We start from the raw sequence: 21,379 nt of genomic DNA, 5'->3' as shown, positions 1-21,379 counted from the left end.
ACTACGGGGTCGCGGTTAGCATTACGATTGGCTGTTGAAAATCGACGAATAAGAGCAAAGCAATTCTTTGCTGAGGTTGCAGTGCCATTGTAAACGTAGTTTTCGACACTGTTTTATATTATCTAATTAGTACATACATATATATATATACATGGTCTCCACGTGCACGAAATTTTGTATTAAAAATATAATAACGTTGTAATAAATACTTGATATAGAAATGGAGGAACAGAGAAAACGAGTAGAAGATCACATGACAAAAATAGTTGAAGAGATTGATAGAACATATTTACGCAAAATGCAGGTATGCAAATTTTATTTTTTTGGTAGTCAAATTTAGTATTCTTAACATGTACAATATATTTATTGATTACGTAAAATATACAAATATTTATTGCAAGTAAAAAGAGGTTTTATATGTGCACATATAAATTTGCATATAAAGTGTCAGTGACAGTTATTAAATAATATTAAGATACATGTTATAAATGAGACTTTTAATATTCCATTAATCAGATTAATTTTATGTAATTATAATTCAAGAAAAATATCTAATTTGTGAACAAATAATATGATTGATATATCTGAAGAAGACGAGCCTCCTCTCTGCTTGCCCTGAAATTTTAATCTTATAGTTTTCGATCTTTAGAAAGTGAATTTGTAAGTAAAATGTGTCGCTCCCGATTTTCTTGATTTATAAATTAAAAGAAACAACGGAGCTTTCGAGGTTAAGAAATCTGTTACGTATACTGAAAGGCAGATACGGCGACGGCAGCTAGCGAACGTGACTTTAACGTCGTCTGCGTCGAGTTTCACATGTACCACATGTAATATACCGCGCCGGCCGGTTTGCCGATGATTTTTTTTCTCCCCGTTCTCTCATCCCCTGCCTTTGTCGCCTAGGATTACGTACGCTAGCTGCTGTCGCCGCAGAGTACGCGAGAAAAAAATTACATTTTATTCTAGAGAGATATGCACAAGTGTGCTGCACAATGTTGTGAAAATGAAACTTATAGTATACAAAAAGTGCATAGCTGTGTGGAGAATTGCAGTGCATCTTTAAATGAAGCACAACAATACGTTCAAGGAGAGTTTGAACGAGTACAGGTAATAAATTATTAATTTTATATCTATTATTTTGGGGGGAAAAGGAAAGGGAGGAAAAGAGAGATAGAGGAAGAAAAGGGGGAAGAAAGGATATGTATTTTTTAAATAATAAATTGCATAAAATTACCTTTACAAAAAAGGTAAAATAAAAGGCATTAAATATGCACATTTCTCTTACAATTTGTTGTAAAGGAATGCATGTTTGTAATTGTTAATAAAATTATAAAATGAGTAAAAGCTATATTAAATTGATATACAAAACGTTAGCGAACTCGAATTGCATTAAAACCTATTTAATTAATTTATAATTAAAGCATATTATGCTTAAATAATAAATTAGTAATTTATTTAAAATTATTTCTTTAATTAAAACGTTGCATAAAGTACAATAGCTGAAATAAACTTTTTAATGCAATAATATTATATATGTATAATTAGAAAAAGATTTCTTAATAATATTTGCATTATATTTTAAATTAAAATTTTTTTTATGTAATTTATTATTTATAATTTTTTCAGAATCGCTTACAACGGTGTATAATGGAATGCAATGACGATATAAAAGATAAAATAGGACCAAATCCTACTCAAAGTGAAGTAGATAAATATAGCCAAGAATTTGAAAATTGTGCCACCAAATGTGTGGACTCTTATTGTAAATTACTTCCAAGTTTGGAAAAATCTATGAAGAAAATTCTAAATAAAAATGAAGTTTTATAATGTTTTTTAGGTACAAAATAAATATTTTATTTATTTATTAGACACTTTCCCGGTAAGTAAAATAAAAAGCAAATTATTAAATTGTCATCACATTCGATTAGAGTTTAATAAACCAATTGATGGCCGTTCTCTCGGTCCTCTCAGCAGATGAAAATACACATCTTATTTAAAGATTTTTATTTATTTAAATATTAATAATTATTATTAAATAATATAATATATATAAAAGAATGATCCAATATAATAATACTTCATATGTAGAGCATATTAAGATACATTATAATTGCGGTCCATTATATATTATATGTATATTTACAATTGTAGTCTGTTTAGCAGTCATTTTTTAAAAATATTTGTCCCAAAAATTTTTTATACAATACTTTTGTTATCACAGTAATAAATTTTAGTACTTACAACATTAAACTTTCTCTCGGACGTAACAAAAGTTTTCTGTTAATTAAATCAATACTTATTGCTTTTTACGCTATTTTGTAGTATTAATCTATAAAATAATTACTGTGTCAACTATTAACGAGAAACATAAATTATAAGCATTACATTCGATCTTTAGTATAACAATTGTTTTTTTAAATTAGTAATAGTATTATAAAAACCATAATAAAAATATATCAATTAAATTAATCATCTCTTTTTACCAATGGAAAATGTATTGAACATTTTCACGTTACGTCTTGTTATAAAGTAGTCGACGTAACAGTACTAACACCGTGTACTAAAACTGTCGGTGGTAAATCGACTGTTAACTCTGTCAACGATTGTAAATATTGCCGATACATATCATCCTCGTCCCAAGTATTCGAGGCTGGCGGACTGGGCAAATAAATAAATGTTGTCGCAGTTTGAGAAGAAGATTGTCTTATCAGTTGATTAACGCTAGAAAATTAAATTTATAAAAATTATTTATTTCCTTGTAACGCATATAATCAAAAAATCAATTAATGCTTACCCCAATATATAAGCTCGAGATACATTACTCAAAGTATTATTGAACTCTGTACTTGATTCATATTGAGTTTTTGGCTCGAGCAGAGGCCTACCCTTCAATCCTTGAATTTGCTCTCCCCATTCTGGAATTTTTTTGATTGATGCAGAGATCCTCAATAAATTTAATGATTTTCGAATTCTGTGCTCATTTGAAATTTTCGGGTATTCGTTCAGAGAACTGGCAGAATCTGAGATATTAAGATTTTCAGTGCCATCCCCAGTTTCGCAATGAAACACTCTGAGATGCAGATTTTTCCAACTGGGAACCATGTTGATGATACATGCAAGTTGAAGCATGAATAATGACGTTGTGTCGAATGGGTCTTGATCGGTTGGTTGGAAAAAGTTAACAGGCCATACATCGATATATTTCAAATTGGAGTTCCTAAAAATAAATACATAGTGCTATATATAATAACAGAAATATTACTTCGAATATTTTCGTGGATAAATTTCTACTTACTTCGTTAATTGTGATTTATTTAACAGATGAAAGTTTCTACACAGACATAAATTCTTCTTCATTCTCAGAACATCCGAACACATACCGACATATTGAACAGGATCTAGATTTTTTTCGCCTGTTGCTTGTCTTAGGGGGAATATAGTATTATTTGGAAGCGTTGAGCTATTTTCAAACATCGTTGTTGCATATTGAGAATCCAAGAAAAAGTTTCTTGGCGTTTCTTCATCGTAAAAACCAAGGACGATCGTATTCGGTTTCATTGCACCCATACCGGACAGTCTTATTAAATGTTGCATGCCCTCGCGTACTGATTTCGTCACGGTCAATTCGATAAAAGCTTTAACTCTCATATGGTCAACTAAACTCAGCCAATGCGGATATTCATCTATTGTAGGATCGCTACTCTGACTATTAAATTCGCCAACTTTTACGTGTCCAATTACGTAGAGTCCTCCTTTCTTCAAATCGTTTACAAAATCGATAAGAGGGCAAGCGGAACGTGGAGATGCCACCATTAGTAACATTTGCGGACGCCAAAATTTAACGTGATCCTTGCGCGAATCCAACATTAACAAATATTTTCGAACTTGATGGAATATCAATGCTTGAGATATGCTGCCCCACGGCGCGTTTTTACTCGGCGAGAATAAATGTAACACAATGATCAATATTAAGCATAAAATTATGCTACTGGAAGCGTATATGCTGTTAATTATAAACATCATTACGAGTGTTCCAAAAAGACCTATAGTTGCTGTGTGCCATGTGAAATAATTAAATGTTGGTCTAAAAAAAATTTAAATACTTGTAAAAAATTAATATATCTTAAAATATTAATTTTAATAAATGAAACTCATCGGATATACTTAATAACATACCTAAAATTCGGTGCGCTAGCAAGTTCCAATCCAAGACACGCAAGATTAGTAGCGAGATAACTCAAGAGAAACAATACCGAATTAATCTGTGCAATAGTGTTTAACGAGCCTATAAGTAAAATTGTTTGAACCAAAACCCACGAAATTAATACCGCTGCTATTGGATTGCCACGCCATGTGCCTTGTGTAATAAAATTTAATCCCGAACCTAAATAAAAAATCCAGTAAAAATATTTAATTACGTAATTGAATTAAATATTTTTTATTAATATTATTATTACGTACCGAAGACATTATCTTTGGCCAATGCTTCTAATACTCTGCTGGAACCTATTAAATTGCTTAAACCAGCGCTAAATGTAGCTGTGAGAATACCGACGGCAACAAATGGTGGCCACATATTAATCGGCATCATGTATATAAAATTATTTTGTAGTAAAAAGCGACTAGTAGTAGCAGCCGTAAAAACGGACAACAAAATGTAGCATATGAATGTAAATGATACCGCAGACAACGTCCCACGTGGAATATTCCGGCCAGGATTTTTTAACTCGCCTATAAATTATTATATAATTATTACATTTTATCCCATTAATTATATAAACAGTAATTTATTTACCACTCATATTTGCTCCAGCCATTATTCCAGTCACGCCGCTAAACAATACGCCAAAAACACTCGCGAAATCCGTCATGCTTCCTCCGCTGGAATAATCGGCGCTATAATTCGAATAGAGATTGCTAGACAATGTAGAAGACAAAAGACCCGTGTAACTTCCATTTATGTGATACGTTTCATTTTGCACCAATATATTCGCATCTGGTATGGGTATCTAAACAGATATAATATTAGTTTTTATTAAAATTTAAACTAAATTAATATTAAATATATATATTTTTTTATATTTAAATTAGAAAATTAGTTACCTGCATTGCGCCTTGAGTTAAAAAACTAATGAAAACACTACCCAGACAAATACAGACGACGGCTAAGATCGCAACACTAGTTTTTGCAAACATTGTAGCTCCGATAAGACAAACCACAAGATTGGCAGTATTTAATACCGAGCAATATAAAAATCTCCACCAGTGGCCATCTGGTATTAGTCCTGCTTTTCCGATCAAATAACCAGACGGGCCAAAGTTTTCAACCAAACCTTCAGCGCACCCAGAAATACAAAGTGCACTCGACACTATATTAGCCATAAAAAAGAGAGTGCCAATAGAGCCGCCAAATTCAGGTCCTAACGTACGACTGATCATGACTGTATATCGATTAATAAGAAAATATTAATTTTGTTTAACTTAATGATCTAATTATAATAATTATATTTTATAATTAAAAAAAAAATTTTATTTAGCACGAAAGCATATTTATAATATTAAATGGGATGAAGTAAGCTAATCTGATGATAAGTTATCTCGAAATGAGCTGGCATAGTTTGTTTATCTCTGCCAAATAAATAGAGAAGAAAAAAGATAAAGATAAGGATTGAATTGCATGCAGTTTAAAACAGAAAAAAAAGGATACAATAAGCTCCACCACCCTCCACAGCACCATTGGTGGATATAGCGCATACAGATGCTACTGTGAATAATAAAATTCCATATGCTATGATAAACTGAATTAAAGTAACAAGTAATCCTGCATTTCCCACAATATATCCTGTAAAAAAAATAACAATTAATTTAATTGATACATATATTTCGAATATATCAAATTTTAATAAAATTGTAACTTACCCATTCGTATAAAAACTAAGGCACTAAACATAGATAATGTAACTGGACTGAATACACCAGCAAAAGTTCCCAATGTACGAGTGTTGTCCACCCCAAGACTACCAAACTCGACATAGCCATCTCCCTCAGAGTGTGGCGTTCTACCGATCTTAAAAATGTTGCTTAGTCGTTGAAGCACACTCCTGCCATTTATTAGAGGAGCCTTCTCGCTCGTAATTCTGATATGAACTGGTTCCGTATTCGTGGATCCGACTTCTGACGCGATCATCTTAGAGCTACCAGAGAGACATTCAAAATTATATAAAATTATATGGTAAATAAATTCGAAAGACGTAAGTGATTACTCTTCCATGAAATATTTGCGCATTATAAAAAGATGTTGCACTGGCAATCCTAATTTCATGTAAAATACACTTACCCGAGAAGTCGGAATGAGGTTTCAGGATGTTACGGTTCACGACACTTTGTTTGTGCGTAAGAAAATATAAAAGAGCATATCCGATTTTTGTCGTACAATTATGATGTCATTCGACGTCAAACGTCGACGCCAGTCAACGCTGTAACGTCAAACTCGCCTTTTAATTTCAGAATAATGAGCTTTCGTTACATTTCGCGTCACATATGATATCGTAATATAGAAGTTTTCCAATAGATGGTGCGATGTGAACATAAAATGGAGAGCGTTGTAGGCCGCGCCACTTCCCCTCTCGCGCAGCTAACGCGCAGGAGAGCCTCCTAACTTCTCCTCTTGCGCCTGAGATATTTCGAAGAGGCAGTTAGCAACAAGCAAGTTAGAGAGTGCACGTTTAGCAGCGTCTGAAATAGTAGCGTCCGTTTTACCGAGTGTATCCGCGGTTTCTTCTCCGCGAATAAGTTAATTAATTATTATTGTGGTTTAATTAATACAAAAAGTGCGCGGAAGAAAGTGTTAATTATTTAAGACAGTATAGTAATCGAGACACCGGGGTGCGAATGATTTCTGTAACGAGGAGAAGAAGTAGTGCTTCCTACAAAAACGTTAGACAATAACCTAATTGAAATTTCACGTACGTATACGTTTTTAATTTTATATTATACTTTATTAATCGAAGTTATATTTAATTGACTTTACGATTGATTTACAAGATCGGATGGGTTTTTTTTTCGCTACAATTTCACATAAAACTTGTATCAAAGGTTTCTTTTAGATAGATATTATTTGGTAACAATTACAGATGAGAATTAAACGATGAACCGCTAGACGTAAAATTATTAAAATTACGGCGTATTCTGGTTCCTTGGTTTTTGTAAAAAGAACTGATTAATTTTTTATTTCAGGTCATACAACTTGGCAAAGACTCAGTTTCAACCGAAATTTTCTTACGCTCTTATTTGCGTGATAAAATAAGACAAAAAGAATCGCGTGGGTTAACGCGACGAGGCCTTCGCCGCGTTTAACAAACGGATGGATCTTCCTGCACTTAAATTTGCATAGTTACCGAGCCATTTACCATCTATATACACGTCGACGGAGTCACGTACGTATTCACGCATCGCGTAGGGTCTCGATTTCTGACCGTTGTTACATAAGAATTAGTGCAGCATGTTTTCGCGAGGTCCGTAATTCATGCATTCGTTACTTAAACCCATGCATTTTTATGCAACGGTTTCGCTATATCACTTGGCGAATGCGATAAATATTCTTTTCAGATAAGCACCGCCAATCGAGAGTCACACTGTCACAGTTAACAATTCCATTGTCGTACTTTTTATATACACGTCGGGTATTATACATTACAAAGTCGGTCATTTCTAACGTTGTTGATCTATTTGGATCATTGGACACTCAATCGTGAAGGTTCTATTAAAGTATCGCGAATCACTTCTGTATTACTTCCACTGAAAAAAAAAAAAAAAAAAGATCAATGCGCGACAAACGTCATAAATATTTTTCTATCACTTTAATTTCTTCTCGATGATAAAAGGAACATTACGATTTATAAAATAGATTTTTCGACGCGATAAATAATTACTTTTGTTGCTAATATTAGTTTCTTGTGAAGACGTTTTATTATAAGATTGATATAATACTTAATTAAAAATATGATGTACTCTTTTCGTTTTTATATCAAGGTCAGCTTACTAGGTCAATCATTAAAAGATGAAATGGAAGGTGAAATGAAAGGTGAAAAGATAAAGGATTCTTTGCGGTAAAATATTCATATCATCGGGATCATCTTATAATTATTTTCAATAGCGAGTCTCATTGCGCCGCTGCTCTTGAAAGCCAGCCCCATTATGCTCACACACAATGCGCGAATTATAGGATAATAAAGCCTGTAAATGATTTCAAAAGATTCACAGATCTATCTCTGGGTTGATATGCAACGTTATTTAACAATTAAATTTTGTATTTGTAATTTAAAAAAAAAAACTTTATTTAATGCAAGAAGGGATTCTCTAGCGTATGCATTTTTTTTTGTATTAATTATAACACGCTTAGATGCCTACCGTAGATATTACGAAACGAACTGAATAAAGTTGCACTCAAGATAAGTGTGCTATCTTATCAGTTTGGCAATGTAATCAGTATACGGAATTGAATCGAGATATAGCATAAGCTAGATCGTTCGTATTTGACTTTCTCGCAACTGCGGAATGAATTAAGTATCGTGAAAGATAATTAACGGAGAGATTTTTTTTTCGTACGTGTCGTTTAATAGCAAAATGATGGTTTAGCGAGATGTGCTTTCTCTGCAGTGTAAAAATATATCGCGCGTTATACTTGCAACGTTTCCGATGACTTTGTCATCGATCGAAATATACTCGGGTATGCAGATATCACATTTATTGAGATCACTGCCTTATTCTGCAATGTCACGCGATAACCGTGGCATAGAGAAAATATCGGGGAAAAAATGATTGAATTCTAGATACTGCTTCTGCAATTCCGCGTTTTTATGTTATTGATTTGACATACGAATGCATATTACATCATACGGATAAAATAGCTTTGCCATAAGTTCACATTATCTGTAAATAAATTTTTATTGAACGGTGCGTTCACTTGAAGGATATATTCCGAAAGAAAATATATTCTTTGACGAAATTAAAAATTAAAAATTTTATTCATGTTTCGTCAGACAAGTTTATAATTAATTTGCGAATATTTTTTTCAGTATCTCGGTGTGAAATATGCCCATGTACACTTTTACGTACAAGCTATGTGTTTCCTTATGCAACTTTTCAAGCCAGTTCCACTAACGCCTACCTACATCCAGGATAAACATGCGTCTTGAGGTTGGAAATATAGGAGCTTGCATTCAGTTAGCATTAGTCAACGTTAGATAAATTGCGGTTCAGTAAGTAGATGTTTGATAAAAAGCATATCACATATTTTGATTTCACTTTTACCATTTTTATCATTTTTATTCATCAAACGTTTTTTTTTTTCTCCTTGTAAGAAATTAAAGTTTTACAAATGTTATCAATAAAATAGCGTCAACATTATGATGGAAGTCATGAAAATCTGATGCTCTTAGGTAGACCTTCTGTACAAATGTGACGTAAGGTAATACTTTATTCGTTTTATAGATAACTTTTAGACATGTGTGGAGGAATTATTCATTTGAATTTCACGCGCCGTGCACGCCCGACAAATCGAATTTTGCTGTGAAGTGCGGCGCGAAATTCACGAGTGCACGGAAATGATCGAAGATCGACGAGAGTAAACGAAGGTGGACGCGACCGGTGGCCGGTGGAGGCGGTCGTGACGGCGGACAGTTGGCCGGCGTGACTCGCGATGAAAGGTAATTTATTTATACCATTCGACAGCTCGTTGAACTTTCGTTTGTATTCCCGTGTCTTTTAATTGTGATAACGATCCAGATCCCGAAAGTGCGTCCGTGCTTCGTTTAAACTCTTCGTCGGAACAGCTTAAAGACACAACGCCGCAGCGCACTTACGTAAGTACAACGACTTCGACAGGTTTCTTGCGAAGCGAGAGTACCGTTTTATCGAAATGCGAAACTTGACCGATCGATCGTGTTGCGATTACAAATTGCTTGCAGGTAGTCGCCACGCAAAATGTATAATAACCCGCGTGCACTTCGCGAAAGCCCAGCGAGTTTCAAGACGGGGCATCTCTAGCTAGAACGGACGAAATTCCGACGATGTTTGAAGTTACTTTGGAAACACAAGATTTGCACACATCCACGACTCTGAGGACTCGATATCAGCATAATTCACGCTTGCGATAACCGCGTAAGGTTGCCTGCCCGTGACTTTTACGATGGAAGTTCGACACGCATAATCATTGCAAGTCACTATATGTTATCGTCATACCTAAAAATTGCCAATGAGATAACGCGGTGTAAATTTGACGTAAGCGGTTCACACGTCTATTTTCCGATGCGTTACTTATCGTCGAACGATCCCACGAATCCTCGGCCTGTCTCGCTTGTAATAAATAAAATTATTAATGATCTATATCGCCGCGCACGCGACTGAATCTAATCGAGAACGAAATATCGAACACTTGGACTCGAACGGTCGTTAATAAAGAGCTCTCCGAATTTTACGAAGGCCGGCATTCGTGCGCCATTTACAGTAATTAAATCAAGAGACCGCGTAGAGGTAATAAAGTAGCTAAATTTACGACTCTCAACATTGTCAGAAATCTGTGGCGAGTCCCGCCAATCGATAGTCATTTTTTGATGTTGGCTTGGCACGAAATGCATATCAATGTCACGGTGTTGTGTACCGTTATTGTATACATGCGCGATAAAAAAATGATAATATCCACACAGCACAAACTTTAACAAAGACGTTCCGAAACGTTTCTCGTTTCCGCTGAGTGCGCAGTCGTTTAATTGTAGCCGTATGACGTATTTCAATATTCTAATACAGCTCACAAAGAATGTTATTTAAAACAAGCGAGAGAGGAAGAGAGGACAATAAAATTGAGTCTTATTGTCGTTTTAGAGATTACGCTATCTGTCTTACAAAGATATATTTTAAAATTGCGATATCAGCGCGCGTTTAAGATATAATAAAAGTCAAAGACACGTCACGGTAAACAATTTCGTGGAGACTATAGCTATTCAATTTTTTTTCTTTTTTTTTTCTTCGAGAAAGCATGTCGATTGTATTTTTATCGTCGACTCGTGCAAACTTGTTTCGCGAAACGTTGCGAATGAGATACAGAACATAGTTTTTTTTTGCGTGCAGTATTATAATAGTAGAAAAAGCTCCGGAAGAAACGAGAACCATAATGTTCTGGAGAAGAGCATTCATGTGACATAATTCCCCGTTAAAGTTCTCTAGATCCAAAAATATCACCGATGAAATAGAACGGCCGCGATTCTGGCCCTGAGCCAAGGAGATCGTTGCGTTTTCACCCGAGGGGCGATTATTACTTTTCCCACTTGTAACAAAGGCTTTTCACGTTTTCTCAATCTTTTCAACTTTCCTTATTCCTTTGGGCTTGGCTTCACGCGCACTCGAATAATATTTATGCTCAGCGTTATAAATTTACTTCACTTTGCATTTTCCTTTCTATAAATGCAAAATTTTTTCCCAAATATTCCTTAATTTTAATAGTACGTCACTTTCTTTTAACATAATTATATTTAGTATGCATTTTAAACTTTACAACATTTGCAATATTTTATATTATATAAGTCTCTTGCTACTATAAAATAATATTGTAGAAAAATAATAGATTAAAGCCAATTTTTGGAATACGGCAAATATTCAGAGAAAGGTTAGTTAGATTTAAGGGATAATAATTTTATTACGCGCATTTATTTATTACCGAGTCTATGTGAATTTTAATCCCGACACGTCGATGACTATTCCGATGAAAATAAGATAAGTTGCATTGTCGTCCACGCGAGTTCAGTTGCACGGCGCGATGAGTCATCGGCCAAACTTAGACATCGCGTATCAATTGTATACAGCTGGTAATTAAATGGAACGTCGATATGATCGTAATCATCAGTTCGTTATTGCGATTCTAAACGACGATTTACAGCAATTCGGTACAAAATTATCGTTGCGCGAAAACGTTTCGTATCAAGTTTGCTAATGTACGAGTACTTTGTTATCTATTTATTTTAGTTATCCCGCTTTAATGCGCCCAAGCGTAATAATATATTTCCTTCTGCAGTTTCATCGAAATCAACGATCGATTTTACGTCATCGTGTGCTTCGATTAAATAAAATGCGAGGGCACTTTGCTTGTAGGTACTAACGAAATGCTTCTCGTCAACGCGGTAGATTAGATTAAATCCTCTTTGCGCAAATTTGCCGAATGGCAAATATTTGAAATAATTCTATTTGTGGTGTCGATCAGAGGTCGGAGAAGTACTGATAAATTACAATCGTCATTACCTAGTAACATACATATACATATATACGTATGAACGTACGTATGAAGATAAATGTCGCGAATTATATTTTAAATATATATTAATATTAGTTGCGGAAATAGTTCGTTTCCTCACGTCCAGGTATTTAGTACCTTCTTATTATGTACGAGGTGTTAGCGACATGCTCCAGTCGTTTCTTACAGATATGTACTATGTTGCATTGTAGAAAGGCGAGTACATAAGCAACGGGAAAACGACGCGTGTTAACTCGATATATAAGGAGATCCTTTTTTTTTTTTCAACGCTCACGTGTTACAGTGAATTGCGAAACTCGTGCATCACACGGTTACATCATAATCAGCTATTAATCGATTGCGATTGATGTTAAATAATCAATGCGATAATCAGTAATGATATCCCTCACCTTTTATTTGCTAATTAATAACTGTTTTTAATATATAAAAAATTTTTAATTAAAAAGATCCATGGTTTTTTTTTAAATTAATAAAAAAAAATCAGGTTTCTTGGAAACTTATGTTTTTAAAGTACAAATAGATTGTACAATACTCTATTTATTATTAAAAGAAATAAATTAAAATCTTTTAACGTACGTACTTTTGAGGTCTTCCTCGATATATGTCGGTAAGCGTCAATTTAAAATTCCAAATTAGTTACAGAATCCAAAGGTGAAAGGTCTGGGACATCATGTATAGCTGACTCGCGTCAGACTATCACGAGACGATTCTGATCGCTATTGAATAATCGCATGCTTTACAATAAGGCTCACTTAGGTTAATAAATTAATTATAAAATTAGATTCGTGCATTTAATCGAGTGTTTTCTACAACACGATTTATTGTTTGTCGATATTAAATTTCTTCACGTAAAAAAAATTAATTTTATGTTAAAGGAAAAATATCCTAGGTTAATCAGTCTTTCGTTTTTTTTTATCTTGTAGAATGCATACATTTTATTTTTTTTACTTATATTCTCTTTATGTCAGATAGTAGACTTAGCTACAGTCATCAATGATTTGTGTGTGCGTATTATTATAACAAGTATTAGCATAAAACCTTCGAGCACATTTTGCATTTTGCTGTGCGTTGCTCATCACACTCGTTGTAGAATAAAAAAAACACGCATTTGAAGCTTACGTGTGGATCGAACGATTTCAAATCGCAAAGCGCTGTACGAATTGAACAAAACGGAGCGCGAGCACAGTGAACTAATTGAGCTAATTGCATTTATTAGACACTATTTGTACGTGCCGATTCATGCGATGCATTTTAGTGCGAACTTATCCGTTCGTCTTCCACGCGTCACAAAGTCCACATAGATCACCGAAGGTGTATAACTCTTTTTTTACTTTATTTAAAAACTTTAAATAATTAAAGCAAACTAAATTTATTATTATGAGAATCTTAAAATAATATATATATTTTTTAATAGTATAATTTTTCCATTAAATTCATATCGTGTATGTTGGCAAAAAATTTTTTTTAAACTTGCATTCTTGTTTGAAGATGAGAAAAATTTATATATTTTAATTAATTTATTGTGCTACGCAATCGGAGGGAAAAAAAAAGAAAAAAAAAAAACGAAAGACGCAGTTGTTTGCACACAACAGAATTATGCAAACGACAGTTGTGCATTGTAATTCAGCAGACGATTAAAAGACATCTTGTTAACCGGGTTAGCGTGACGCGAGAGCATATACATCTTTTTATTGTCATTGGGTTAGTAAATTAATCCACCGTCAACGACAGTATCAGTCTTTTATCGGTTCTCTTTCGTCGGGTCATTCAATTTGAACTGAGCAATTGTCGTAACGATGAATGCACGCACATCCAGCAATTATGCCGCTCCAAATCGCTCTCCTCATCCATCATCTAGCACTGATCGAACTGATCCAGCACATCAATGTAGTAATTAATTAATCGCAGGACGTCTTTAGCGAAATTGGTCGTTAAATTCTCGCGTGATCTCGGCTAAGAAAATTTTTTTTTTCTCCCTTTATCTTAATTATACATTTCTTCATACTGTTTTCATTTATATTTTCCTTGCGTAACTACGTTTTTATTTCAAAAGATTTTTTTATACATGTATTTAATTTTTTATTGTAGATGAAGATTCTCACACGAATGTTTAATATGGATTATTTTCGTAGAGCAGCTTGGAGGATTGCGGCGGAAACTATGACAAGAAATCGATGACCTTCCCTTGAAGCACTCCTACGACATTTCGCCTAACATCCTTTTCGAAGTTCGACGAGTCATGTCGTCCTCGAGGCCCAGACGACCTAGCGTATCGATCTACGATTACCCGGAACATTTGAATCCGTTCAACGATGACACGGCAAACTCTCACCCACAAGTGCACCGCGAGAGTAAATCGTCAAAAGAGTCAAAACACAAGTTCTGGACGTTTGGCAGAAGCCGAAAAAAACGATCGAACAGCTTTTCGATCAAATCGACTTGGTGAGTTGTTGAACAATTATTTTTAATTATAAAAAGACATAGAAGTGTCTTAATATTATAAAACATAACAGTATTTTATTTTTTAAAAATCGTTTAACTCAACATTTTACTAGATATTTACTATAATTCTTTCAGATAAAAAAAAAATAAAACAATTAACTGGCCACTTTTACAATAATTACGTTACGCTCACAGATATAGGTAAACGCAATTACGCGAAAGTCATGCTACATTTTTTCAGAAAATTATTACTCTTAGAGTGTACGTACTCTCGCATTGATCATGTGATTAGAAAAAAAAAAGAGAACTTTCATCGAAATTAAATTAAGTTCTAGTCTGATTAGTATTTGGAATAACTGAACTAATCAGAGCTGCGCAAAGAAATCGAAGAGCCGCGCCGTGAGCATCGAATCGAAAGTTGAATTAACACGCGCTGCAAATACGCACAATAGCGAATAATGTAAGTGCGCTTCGAATTATCAGCCGTGATCGTCGGTAGAGTGGAAGTGATATTAAACAGAATGAGGATGAATATATCGACGCTTTTAACTGCACGTGTATAGAAAAGTTTTACCTTGTTCACGCGTTCGACGTTTTAGAGAAGATTCGTCTCCTTTTAACTCTCCTTTTTTTTACTTCTTATGCAACAAATTGTACGTATATGCATCTTTCAACATCTTCGACGTTCAAGTATCTTTTAACGACGGATGAAATAAGGAAGCGTTCTTAAGAGGAGTAAACAAATATAAATAGGTGTTTCTTGAAAACTTCCATGATTATTTTCGAATTTGCCAAGTAATGCCGTAATTGAATTCCGACTTAGATCCGTGATCGATGAAAATTTGCAAGATATTTATCGTGACGTGGCACGTCATGAATTTTCTAGCATGTGTCCCAAGTATGTCAAACGACGTGTCGCGCAATCTTGTCATCTTCGCGTGTGCGTAAGTGCCGCGTGGATCCGTTAAGGCAACGCAAAACGCGCAACATGATTATTATTGTCGTCCGCGGAATCAGAGCGTTTCTAAATGAATAATATAACATTATTTTTATTTCATTATTAGAGTAATTAGAATTTTAATATGTAATGTAATCTCAGCGTGTATAATTTTAATTGCATTTTAAACTAAACACCATTTTTCTATTGCAAATTTAATTTATTAACAATTTTTGTATTTATAGGAATGGACTATTTGGAAAGCGCAAAGAAACTCCAGAATCGGTGGAAAAAAGGTCGATTACAACAGGTTAGTTTACTCAAATTAATAGTAATGTGATTATATTCATATTTTAAATTTAATATTTAAGAAATGCAAATTACTATTATATTACAGTTTCGACTACGTATAAAAGAGAGCCTTATAACAAGCCGGCAGTACCTCCACGGTTGTCTAAAGACCAGCAGGAATTTGATGAAGCTTTGGGAACTCTAACGAGGAGAAGGAAATATACTTTTGATAATGATATTTCGAGGCATAGTTTGAATATGACGATAAATGGAGATCCTGCCAAGATCTCCGATGGAAATCCTCAAGATACCACAATGTCCATCATGAGCGTCGATCTCACCCCGAAACCACCAGCCAGAAGGTAAATTTCACAAAAAAGATATAAAAATACTTTATTTATTTAAATAATATTATTATAAGTATTTATAACAGTTGTTTGATTGATCCGTGTGAATGAAATGATACAATAACTTAATAATTTAATGATTTCTGTTTTCTAGATTTGGACAAGTGAGCCCAAGACCAACGGACAAGATACCAGCTTTGGATTTCGAAGGCAAGCAATCTAAACATAATGGTAGTATTAATTGTCACAACACATCGGAGGAGATCCCAATTCCACCAATGTAAGAACCTTTCCCTCTTATTTTTCTAAGAGATTTCTGACAATCGTAGTAATTCTAAATTTTAATTGTCATAAATAATTAAACGGAAAAATAAAATATTTTTCAATAATATAATTAACTTTTTGTTATAAGATATAAAAATGCAATAAATGTATTTTTTTGCTCAAAGTTAAAAATTTTATTTACGATGTTAAATTATTTTTTTCAGGCGAAGATTTGGTAATAGATCGTCGCAAAGGTTGAATGGAATTACGTCGGATATTGACGAAGATTCGACTAATCGATCTAGTAACGTTAGCTTGAGGGACGAAAATGAAAATGTGCCTGAAGATTATGTTTTTAAGAGATTCAACCAAGATGCCGTGAGAAGATCGAATTTATCCATCAACAGTTGTACATCCGTTACCAGTACGGCAAGTACGTACGGACGTAAAAAACGGAGAGCACCACAACCGCCAAAACAGAAGGAACAATTGGATACTTCTTTGGTAGGTGAGAATGATAATAAATGAAATAATATTTTAAAAAACGAAAATAATAAATCAAATTAACGTAATATTTTTTTCAGCAAACGAATTATCGATCCACAGTGGAGGCTAATAAAACGGAATCTATACCAGAAGCGGATAAACTTGAACTCCAGATAACCGAGCCAATTGATATTTCTAGGGTTACAGGAAATATCGATGAAGCGAAAAAGACTTGCGAAGAATTAAATGATAATTCGCTACGAAAGACAGAGGAGCAGTATGAATTATATCCAAAAATTATCGAAAATGTATCGTCTGATAACATTATAAAAAATAAAACATGTGATATTTCTAAAAACAAGTCTGAAGAAGAAAAAAAAGAAAATTATTCAGAAGAGAAAATAGCACTTAATTCTAATGAGATATTAGAAAAACCTGAATCTGAAAATGCTATTGAAAAATCAAATGAAGATCAAACTAATAGTACTGCCAAAGACTCTGTCGAAAAAGATCCCGTAGATATAGAATATAGAAGAGCATCTCAGGAAAACATAGAAATTATCAAAGACATCGATGAAGATTCTGACGAAGTTTGCTTGAGAAAAAAAAATTCGTTATCACGAAGCGATAGCTTTTCCGTGAAGGAAGAGATAGAAAAAATTGAAAAGCAAATTAAGGCATTGGAAAGCAAAAACGTATCTAACGAACAAGAAAATATTGACATGTATGAAAATGTTTTAGCAACGAGTGCTAGAACGTCTATCGAGGAGAATCGTCGGCACTTTTTCGAAAATATGGTAGACGGGCCATCTGGACCAATTAAATTAGAATTTAAGAAATTGCCACGTGAACAGAAAGACATTCATTTGGTCAGATTAACAGATTCGCCAATACCAGTTGCGACATCTCGTGATCCGGTAAAGGTAATCGAACTACACATTTCCGAACCAATTAGACATAAACCCGAACTTTTAGATGAGGTAAATCCCATACCAAAACCCAGGAGACACAGTGCACTTAGTTTAAAAGATACATCTCAATCTAAATCACAGGATGAAAGCAAAGATCTAAAAGAACACGGTAAGAGAGAAAAATCTTTATAAAATCTTAAAGCTTTATCCATATTTTAAATTTTTCAATAAAATTCTATTTTTTTCGTGACTTTTACATGATCGTGTCTAGCTGTATTTTCGAAAATCTATATATTGCGAATAAAAAATTATTATAAGACTGTAAGAGTATATTCTACACATTAATTTTTTTTACAACATTAAAATTGATTTTATAGTATTTCCAGTGAACATAGAATGTTGGGGTAATATTGCGTGTTTGCTGAGTCGCGTCAAAATGCATATATATATAATTTTTTTTTTTTAATAATTTGTAAAAGATTTGTTGCAGAGAAAATAGTATATCTATTATACAGTGATAATTATGCATTATCTCCATTTCTTATATTTTATTGTAATATTTAGCTAGTATTTTCATTATTTATTAATATGAAATAAATATGTTTAATGATATACAAATAACTTGTGATAAAGTGATAAAGATAATCCTACTTTAAATTTACTAAAACCTCGAAAGTAAAACAATAAGTGTATAAAATAGAGGAAATAACAACATAGTATACCTGTTTTGATTTTCAAAAATAATTAAATTATTTAATGTAAAAATATCTTCATTTACAATCTCCGTAATGTGAAGAAGTTAAATACAAATCATTATTTAACAATCTTTACTTTTTCTTAACAATTTTTAATTGCTTCTGTTTATATTTTATAAACCTCATTAAATTTGCATTTACAGTCGATACTACGAACATGTCATCTTGTAAATGTTTCTTTTGTTGGTGCATCTATAAAATAATTTATATAGGAATTAGTATATAATAGTGCAATTAATAATTATATAAATAATATTTAATTCTCAATTACAATTTTAATTTCTTTTTATTTAATTTTAATTTAATTTAAAAACGGTAATTTAATTATGCGATAAATATAATATAGTATGTTAGACTTCGTGTGAGTTTCATGCGCTTTATACAGTTTCTAATAATATAAAAAACGAAAGTATTATATTTACCTTATTTTTGAAATGCGGCATTACAGATAATAATCTAGGAACTAATTTGATATCTGCCGCTATATGGTCAATATCATCCTCTGCATATATATCCATTATTGCATCTATAGATTCTGCTATAACCCGCACTCGAGTTTCACTTTTAGAGATATCCAATAAAAACGTAGAGACAAGCTGTTAAAAATAAATAGTCGTCAGAAAAATTTTACTCGAATATATAATTCAATCAAAATATAGAAATAATTACCTTTATTGTTTCATAATTTTTTGAATCTTTATTATTTAACATTCGAACTAAATTGCAAAGCATTCTTATCAAATTAACACGAACGTTCATATTGACACATTCATTTACATCATTTATCATCGGCTGAATCTCGTCACAAGTTAACTGATTTAATTCAAAGACATTTGCTCGCACTTCAAATAAACGTTGAAGAATAGCTCTCATAGCAGCAGTACCGGCTTCCGCAAGTTCTACATTTTTTTCAGCGACGTGCTTAAACTCCGTTGCAATTTCCATCCATTTCCTAAATGTAAGATATTTATAATTAACAAAAGCAAATAAAAATTGTATTATATATATTTAAAAAAAGTAACGAAATATTTTAAGGAATTAAAAAAATAATTTACCTAAATAAATTGTCAACACCTCCGAAAACGTCAACTTCTATACCGGGCAATAAATTGTTTAAACATAAGTAAGCTGCACACTGAATGCCATAAAATTGCTTTAATGTTGCCTTTCCCTCTTCAGTTTGTTCTAGTATTTCGTGATTATCTTTATCAATTATAAATTTAGTTTTATCCCAAATTTTATCAATTAAGTTACGATCGTTAATAACTTCAACTAATTCCACAGGAAACGTTGAAATCGTTCTCAAATCTTCATTTACAGCGTCATCATCTTCTAAATATTCAGACTCTAGCTCCATTGTCTCGAGATCATCGGCGTCGCAATTACTTGTATTGTCCTCGTATTCAAAACATAAATTTGTTATAATTTGTAAAGCTTGTTCTTGCATTTCTAATATCATTTTATTTTCTTGCACTTTTTTTCTTTTGTCGTTCGAAGAAGCATTACGCTCGTGAGGCAAAATGGACGTTAAACAAGACAGAATTTGTCTATGATCAACTGCAAGGACGTTAGACATTACTAGCAATACTTTTCGAAATATATGTATCCGTTCACTATCTGTAGAATTGCTGATATTGATTAATACGTCGGCTACGCAAGTTTTTAAAAACAATACTTCGGACGCAGTCTTGTCATCGTCAAATTTTAAATCCAGTAGACTAGACAAAATTAATTTGCTTTCTTTTATTTTATTAATGGCTGTATCATTCTCATCTGACAAGCATATCATGATTCGCGTAACAATTGTGACGATTTCTATTCCATAAATATCAATATTTAAAAACTTTATCAAGAACGATACTAAATCTTCGTCGTTAGTTCGTTTAATTGCAATCTCATTATTTGCGCATAACGTCCATAATACACTAACTACTCGAACAAACGTCATTTTTTCATCTCCAATTTCTTTTGGCTTCCAGTCTAAATAGTACTACAGATAAAACATTTAATTAATTTAAATAAATTACTGTAATTAATTTTAACTTATGTAAAGCGTAATATAATTAATAATGATATTAGAAATGTTTTATACCTGTCTCAGCAATGCTGTGAGAGGAGTTATAATGTCATCTTCGATTAAATCATTGCATACTTCCTCCTTACCATTTTCAGCAATTTCTTGCAAAGTGTGTATAGTGTTCGCTCGTATAGCGGCATTATGATCCATCAATAAAGGGCCAATTATTTTTGCTATCCCATCCTTAGCGATTTGCTTGGCCATGGAGGAATCACAAGACATGGAAGCCAATATTTGCAAAGCAGATAATTTCTCTTCAATATTACACGATTGTATCTAAATCAAAACGTAAGATATTAAGTAGATACGAGCTCCCACGTATCTCGTTGCTATTTATAAATTTTAATCAATAATAATACAAATACCGCTCTAATTAAACCTCAAATGTAACTCACATCATCGTAAACGTTCTGCAGAATTTTTTCCCTATCACCTTCCGTAAGTTCCTCGTTCAATTCGAATTCCTGAACAGAAGGTAATCCAGTGGGATTTTCCTTGTGAGGCTTTTGCCGCTGTCTTTTCTGCTTACCCATCGCTATGTGTAATTATGCAATTATAAAGTTGC

The 21,379-nt window shown here is 33.1% G+C and overlaps 4 protein-coding genes across 14 annotated transcripts; 2 read left to right on the top strand and 2 right to left on the bottom strand.

The window, feature by feature from the left end:
• The first annotated feature begins 110 nt into the window (after positions 1-110).
• LOC139113384 (protein FAM136A) lies at positions 111-1,849 on the top strand. The gene is made up of 3 exons (XM_070674517.1): positions 111-304; positions 967-1,107; positions 1,627-1,849. Exons 1-3 carry the CDS (start codon positions 221-223, stop codon positions 1,825-1,827), a joined length of 426 nt encoding a protein of 141 aa, XP_070530618.1. The 5' UTR covers positions 111-220; the 3' UTR covers positions 1,828-1,849.
• Positions 1,850-1,989: 140 nt separating this feature from the next.
• Positions 1,990-6,536, bottom strand: LOC139113347 (solute carrier family 12 member 9). The gene is made up of 10 exons (XM_070674454.1): positions 6,338-6,536; positions 5,920-6,194; positions 5,708-5,842; positions 5,104-5,441; positions 4,796-5,009; positions 4,462-4,731; positions 4,177-4,384; positions 3,296-4,084; positions 2,795-3,217; positions 1,990-2,721 (listed from the first exon to the last, which is right to left on the bottom strand). Exons 2-10 carry the CDS (start codon positions 6,185-6,187, stop codon positions 2,523-2,525), a joined length of 2,844 nt encoding a protein of 947 aa, XP_070530555.1. The 5' UTR covers positions 6,188-6,194; positions 6,338-6,536; the 3' UTR covers positions 1,990-2,522.
• A 189-nt stretch (positions 6,537-6,725) lies between these two features.
• Positions 6,726-18,808, top strand: LOC139113358 (enolase-phosphatase E1). 11 transcript variants are annotated; one of them, XM_070674476.1, is made up of 12 exons: positions 6,726-6,965; positions 7,237-7,436; positions 9,078-9,260; positions 9,493-9,707; positions 9,787-9,863; positions 9,969-10,215; positions 14,437-14,746; positions 15,929-15,993; positions 16,081-16,336; positions 16,476-16,601; positions 16,810-17,089; positions 17,170-18,808. In XM_070674476.1, the coding sequence occupies exons 7-12, from the start codon at positions 14,544-14,546 to the stop codon at positions 18,172-18,174; spliced, it is 1,935 nt and encodes a 644-aa protein (XP_070530577.1). In that variant the 5' UTR covers positions 6,726-6,965; positions 7,237-7,436; positions 9,078-9,260; positions 9,493-9,707; positions 9,787-9,863; positions 9,969-10,215; positions 14,437-14,543; the 3' UTR covers positions 18,175-18,808. The 11 variants fall into 11 exon arrangements, with proteins under 11 accessions (XP_070530577.1, XP_070530578.1, XP_070530579.1 ...); XM_070674477.1 differs by lacking the exon at positions 9,969-10,215 and having other exon boundaries at positions 14,442-14,746; XM_070674478.1 differs by lacking the exon at positions 9,969-10,215.
• LOC139113359 (HEAT repeat-containing protein 3) lies at positions 18,708-21,347 on the bottom strand. Its single transcript, XM_070674482.1, has 6 exons — positions 21,210-21,347; positions 20,830-21,090; positions 19,793-20,727; positions 19,407-19,689; positions 19,160-19,333; positions 18,708-18,929 (listed from the first exon to the last, which is right to left on the bottom strand). Exons 1-6 carry the CDS (start codon positions 21,345-21,347, stop codon positions 18,810-18,812), a joined length of 1,911 nt encoding a protein of 636 aa, XP_070530583.1. The 3' UTR covers positions 18,708-18,809.
• Positions 21,348-21,379: the final 32 nt, after the last annotated feature.

This window comes from Cardiocondyla obscurior, linkage group LG02, assembly GCF_019399895.1.
Source record: "Cardiocondyla obscurior isolate alpha-2009 linkage group LG02, Cobs3.1, whole genome shotgun sequence".
Lineage (NCBI taxonomy): Eukaryota > Metazoa > Arthropoda > Insecta > Hymenoptera > Formicidae > Cardiocondyla > Cardiocondyla obscurior.
Note: the sequence above shows the minus strand (reverse complement) of the source record. Positions and strands in the feature narration are given on the sequence as shown.

Excerpts from the sequence above, each read along its gene's own strand:
- LOC139113384 (XM_070674517.1), top strand. The coding sequence starts at position 221 with ATGGAGGAACAGAGAAAACGAGTAGAAGATCACATGACAAAAATAGTT. Across the intron at positions 305-966 it reads CATATTTACGCAAAATGCAG|AGAGATATGCACAAGTGTGC; the intron begins GTATGCAAATTT and ends ATTTTATTCTAG. Across the intron at positions 1,108-1,626 it reads GAGAGTTTGAACGAGTACAG|AATCGCTTACAACGGTGTAT; the intron begins GTAATAAATTAT and ends TAATTTTTTCAG.
- LOC139113347 (XM_070674454.1), bottom strand. The coding sequence starts at position 6,187 with ATGATCGCGTCAGAAGTCGGATCCACGAATACGGAACCAGTTCATATC. Across the intron at positions 4,385-4,461 it reads GGCCAAAGATAATGTCTTCG|GTTCGGGATTAAATTTTATT; the intron begins GTACGTAATAAT and ends TTTTTTATTTAG. Across the intron at positions 3,218-3,295 it reads AATAAATCACAATTAACGAA|GAACTCCAATTTGAAATATA; the intron begins GTAAGTAGAAAT and ends ATTTATTTTTAG.
- LOC139113358 (XM_070674480.1), top strand. The coding sequence starts at position 14,544 with ATGTCGTCCTCGAGGCCCAGACGACCTAGCGTATCGATCTACGATTAC. Across the intron at positions 14,747-15,928 it reads TTTTCGATCAAATCGACTTG|GAATGGACTATTTGGAAAGC; the intron begins GTGAGTTGTTGA and ends TTGTATTTATAG. Across the intron at positions 15,994-16,080 it reads AAAAAGGTCGATTACAACAG|TTTCGACTACGTATAAAAGA; the intron begins GTTAGTTTACTC and ends ATTATATTACAG.
- LOC139113359 (XM_070674482.1), bottom strand. The coding sequence starts at position 21,347 with ATGGGTAAGCAGAAAAGACAGCGGCAAAAGCCTCACAAGGAAAATCCC. Across the intron at positions 20,728-20,829 it reads TCACAGCATTGCTGAGACAG|TACTATTTAGACTGGAAGCC; the intron begins GTATAAAACATT and ends TTTTATCTGTAG. Across the intron at positions 19,690-19,792 it reads GGTGTTGACAATTTATTTAG|GAAATGGATGGAAATTGCAA; the intron begins GTAAATTATTTT and ends TCTTACATTTAG.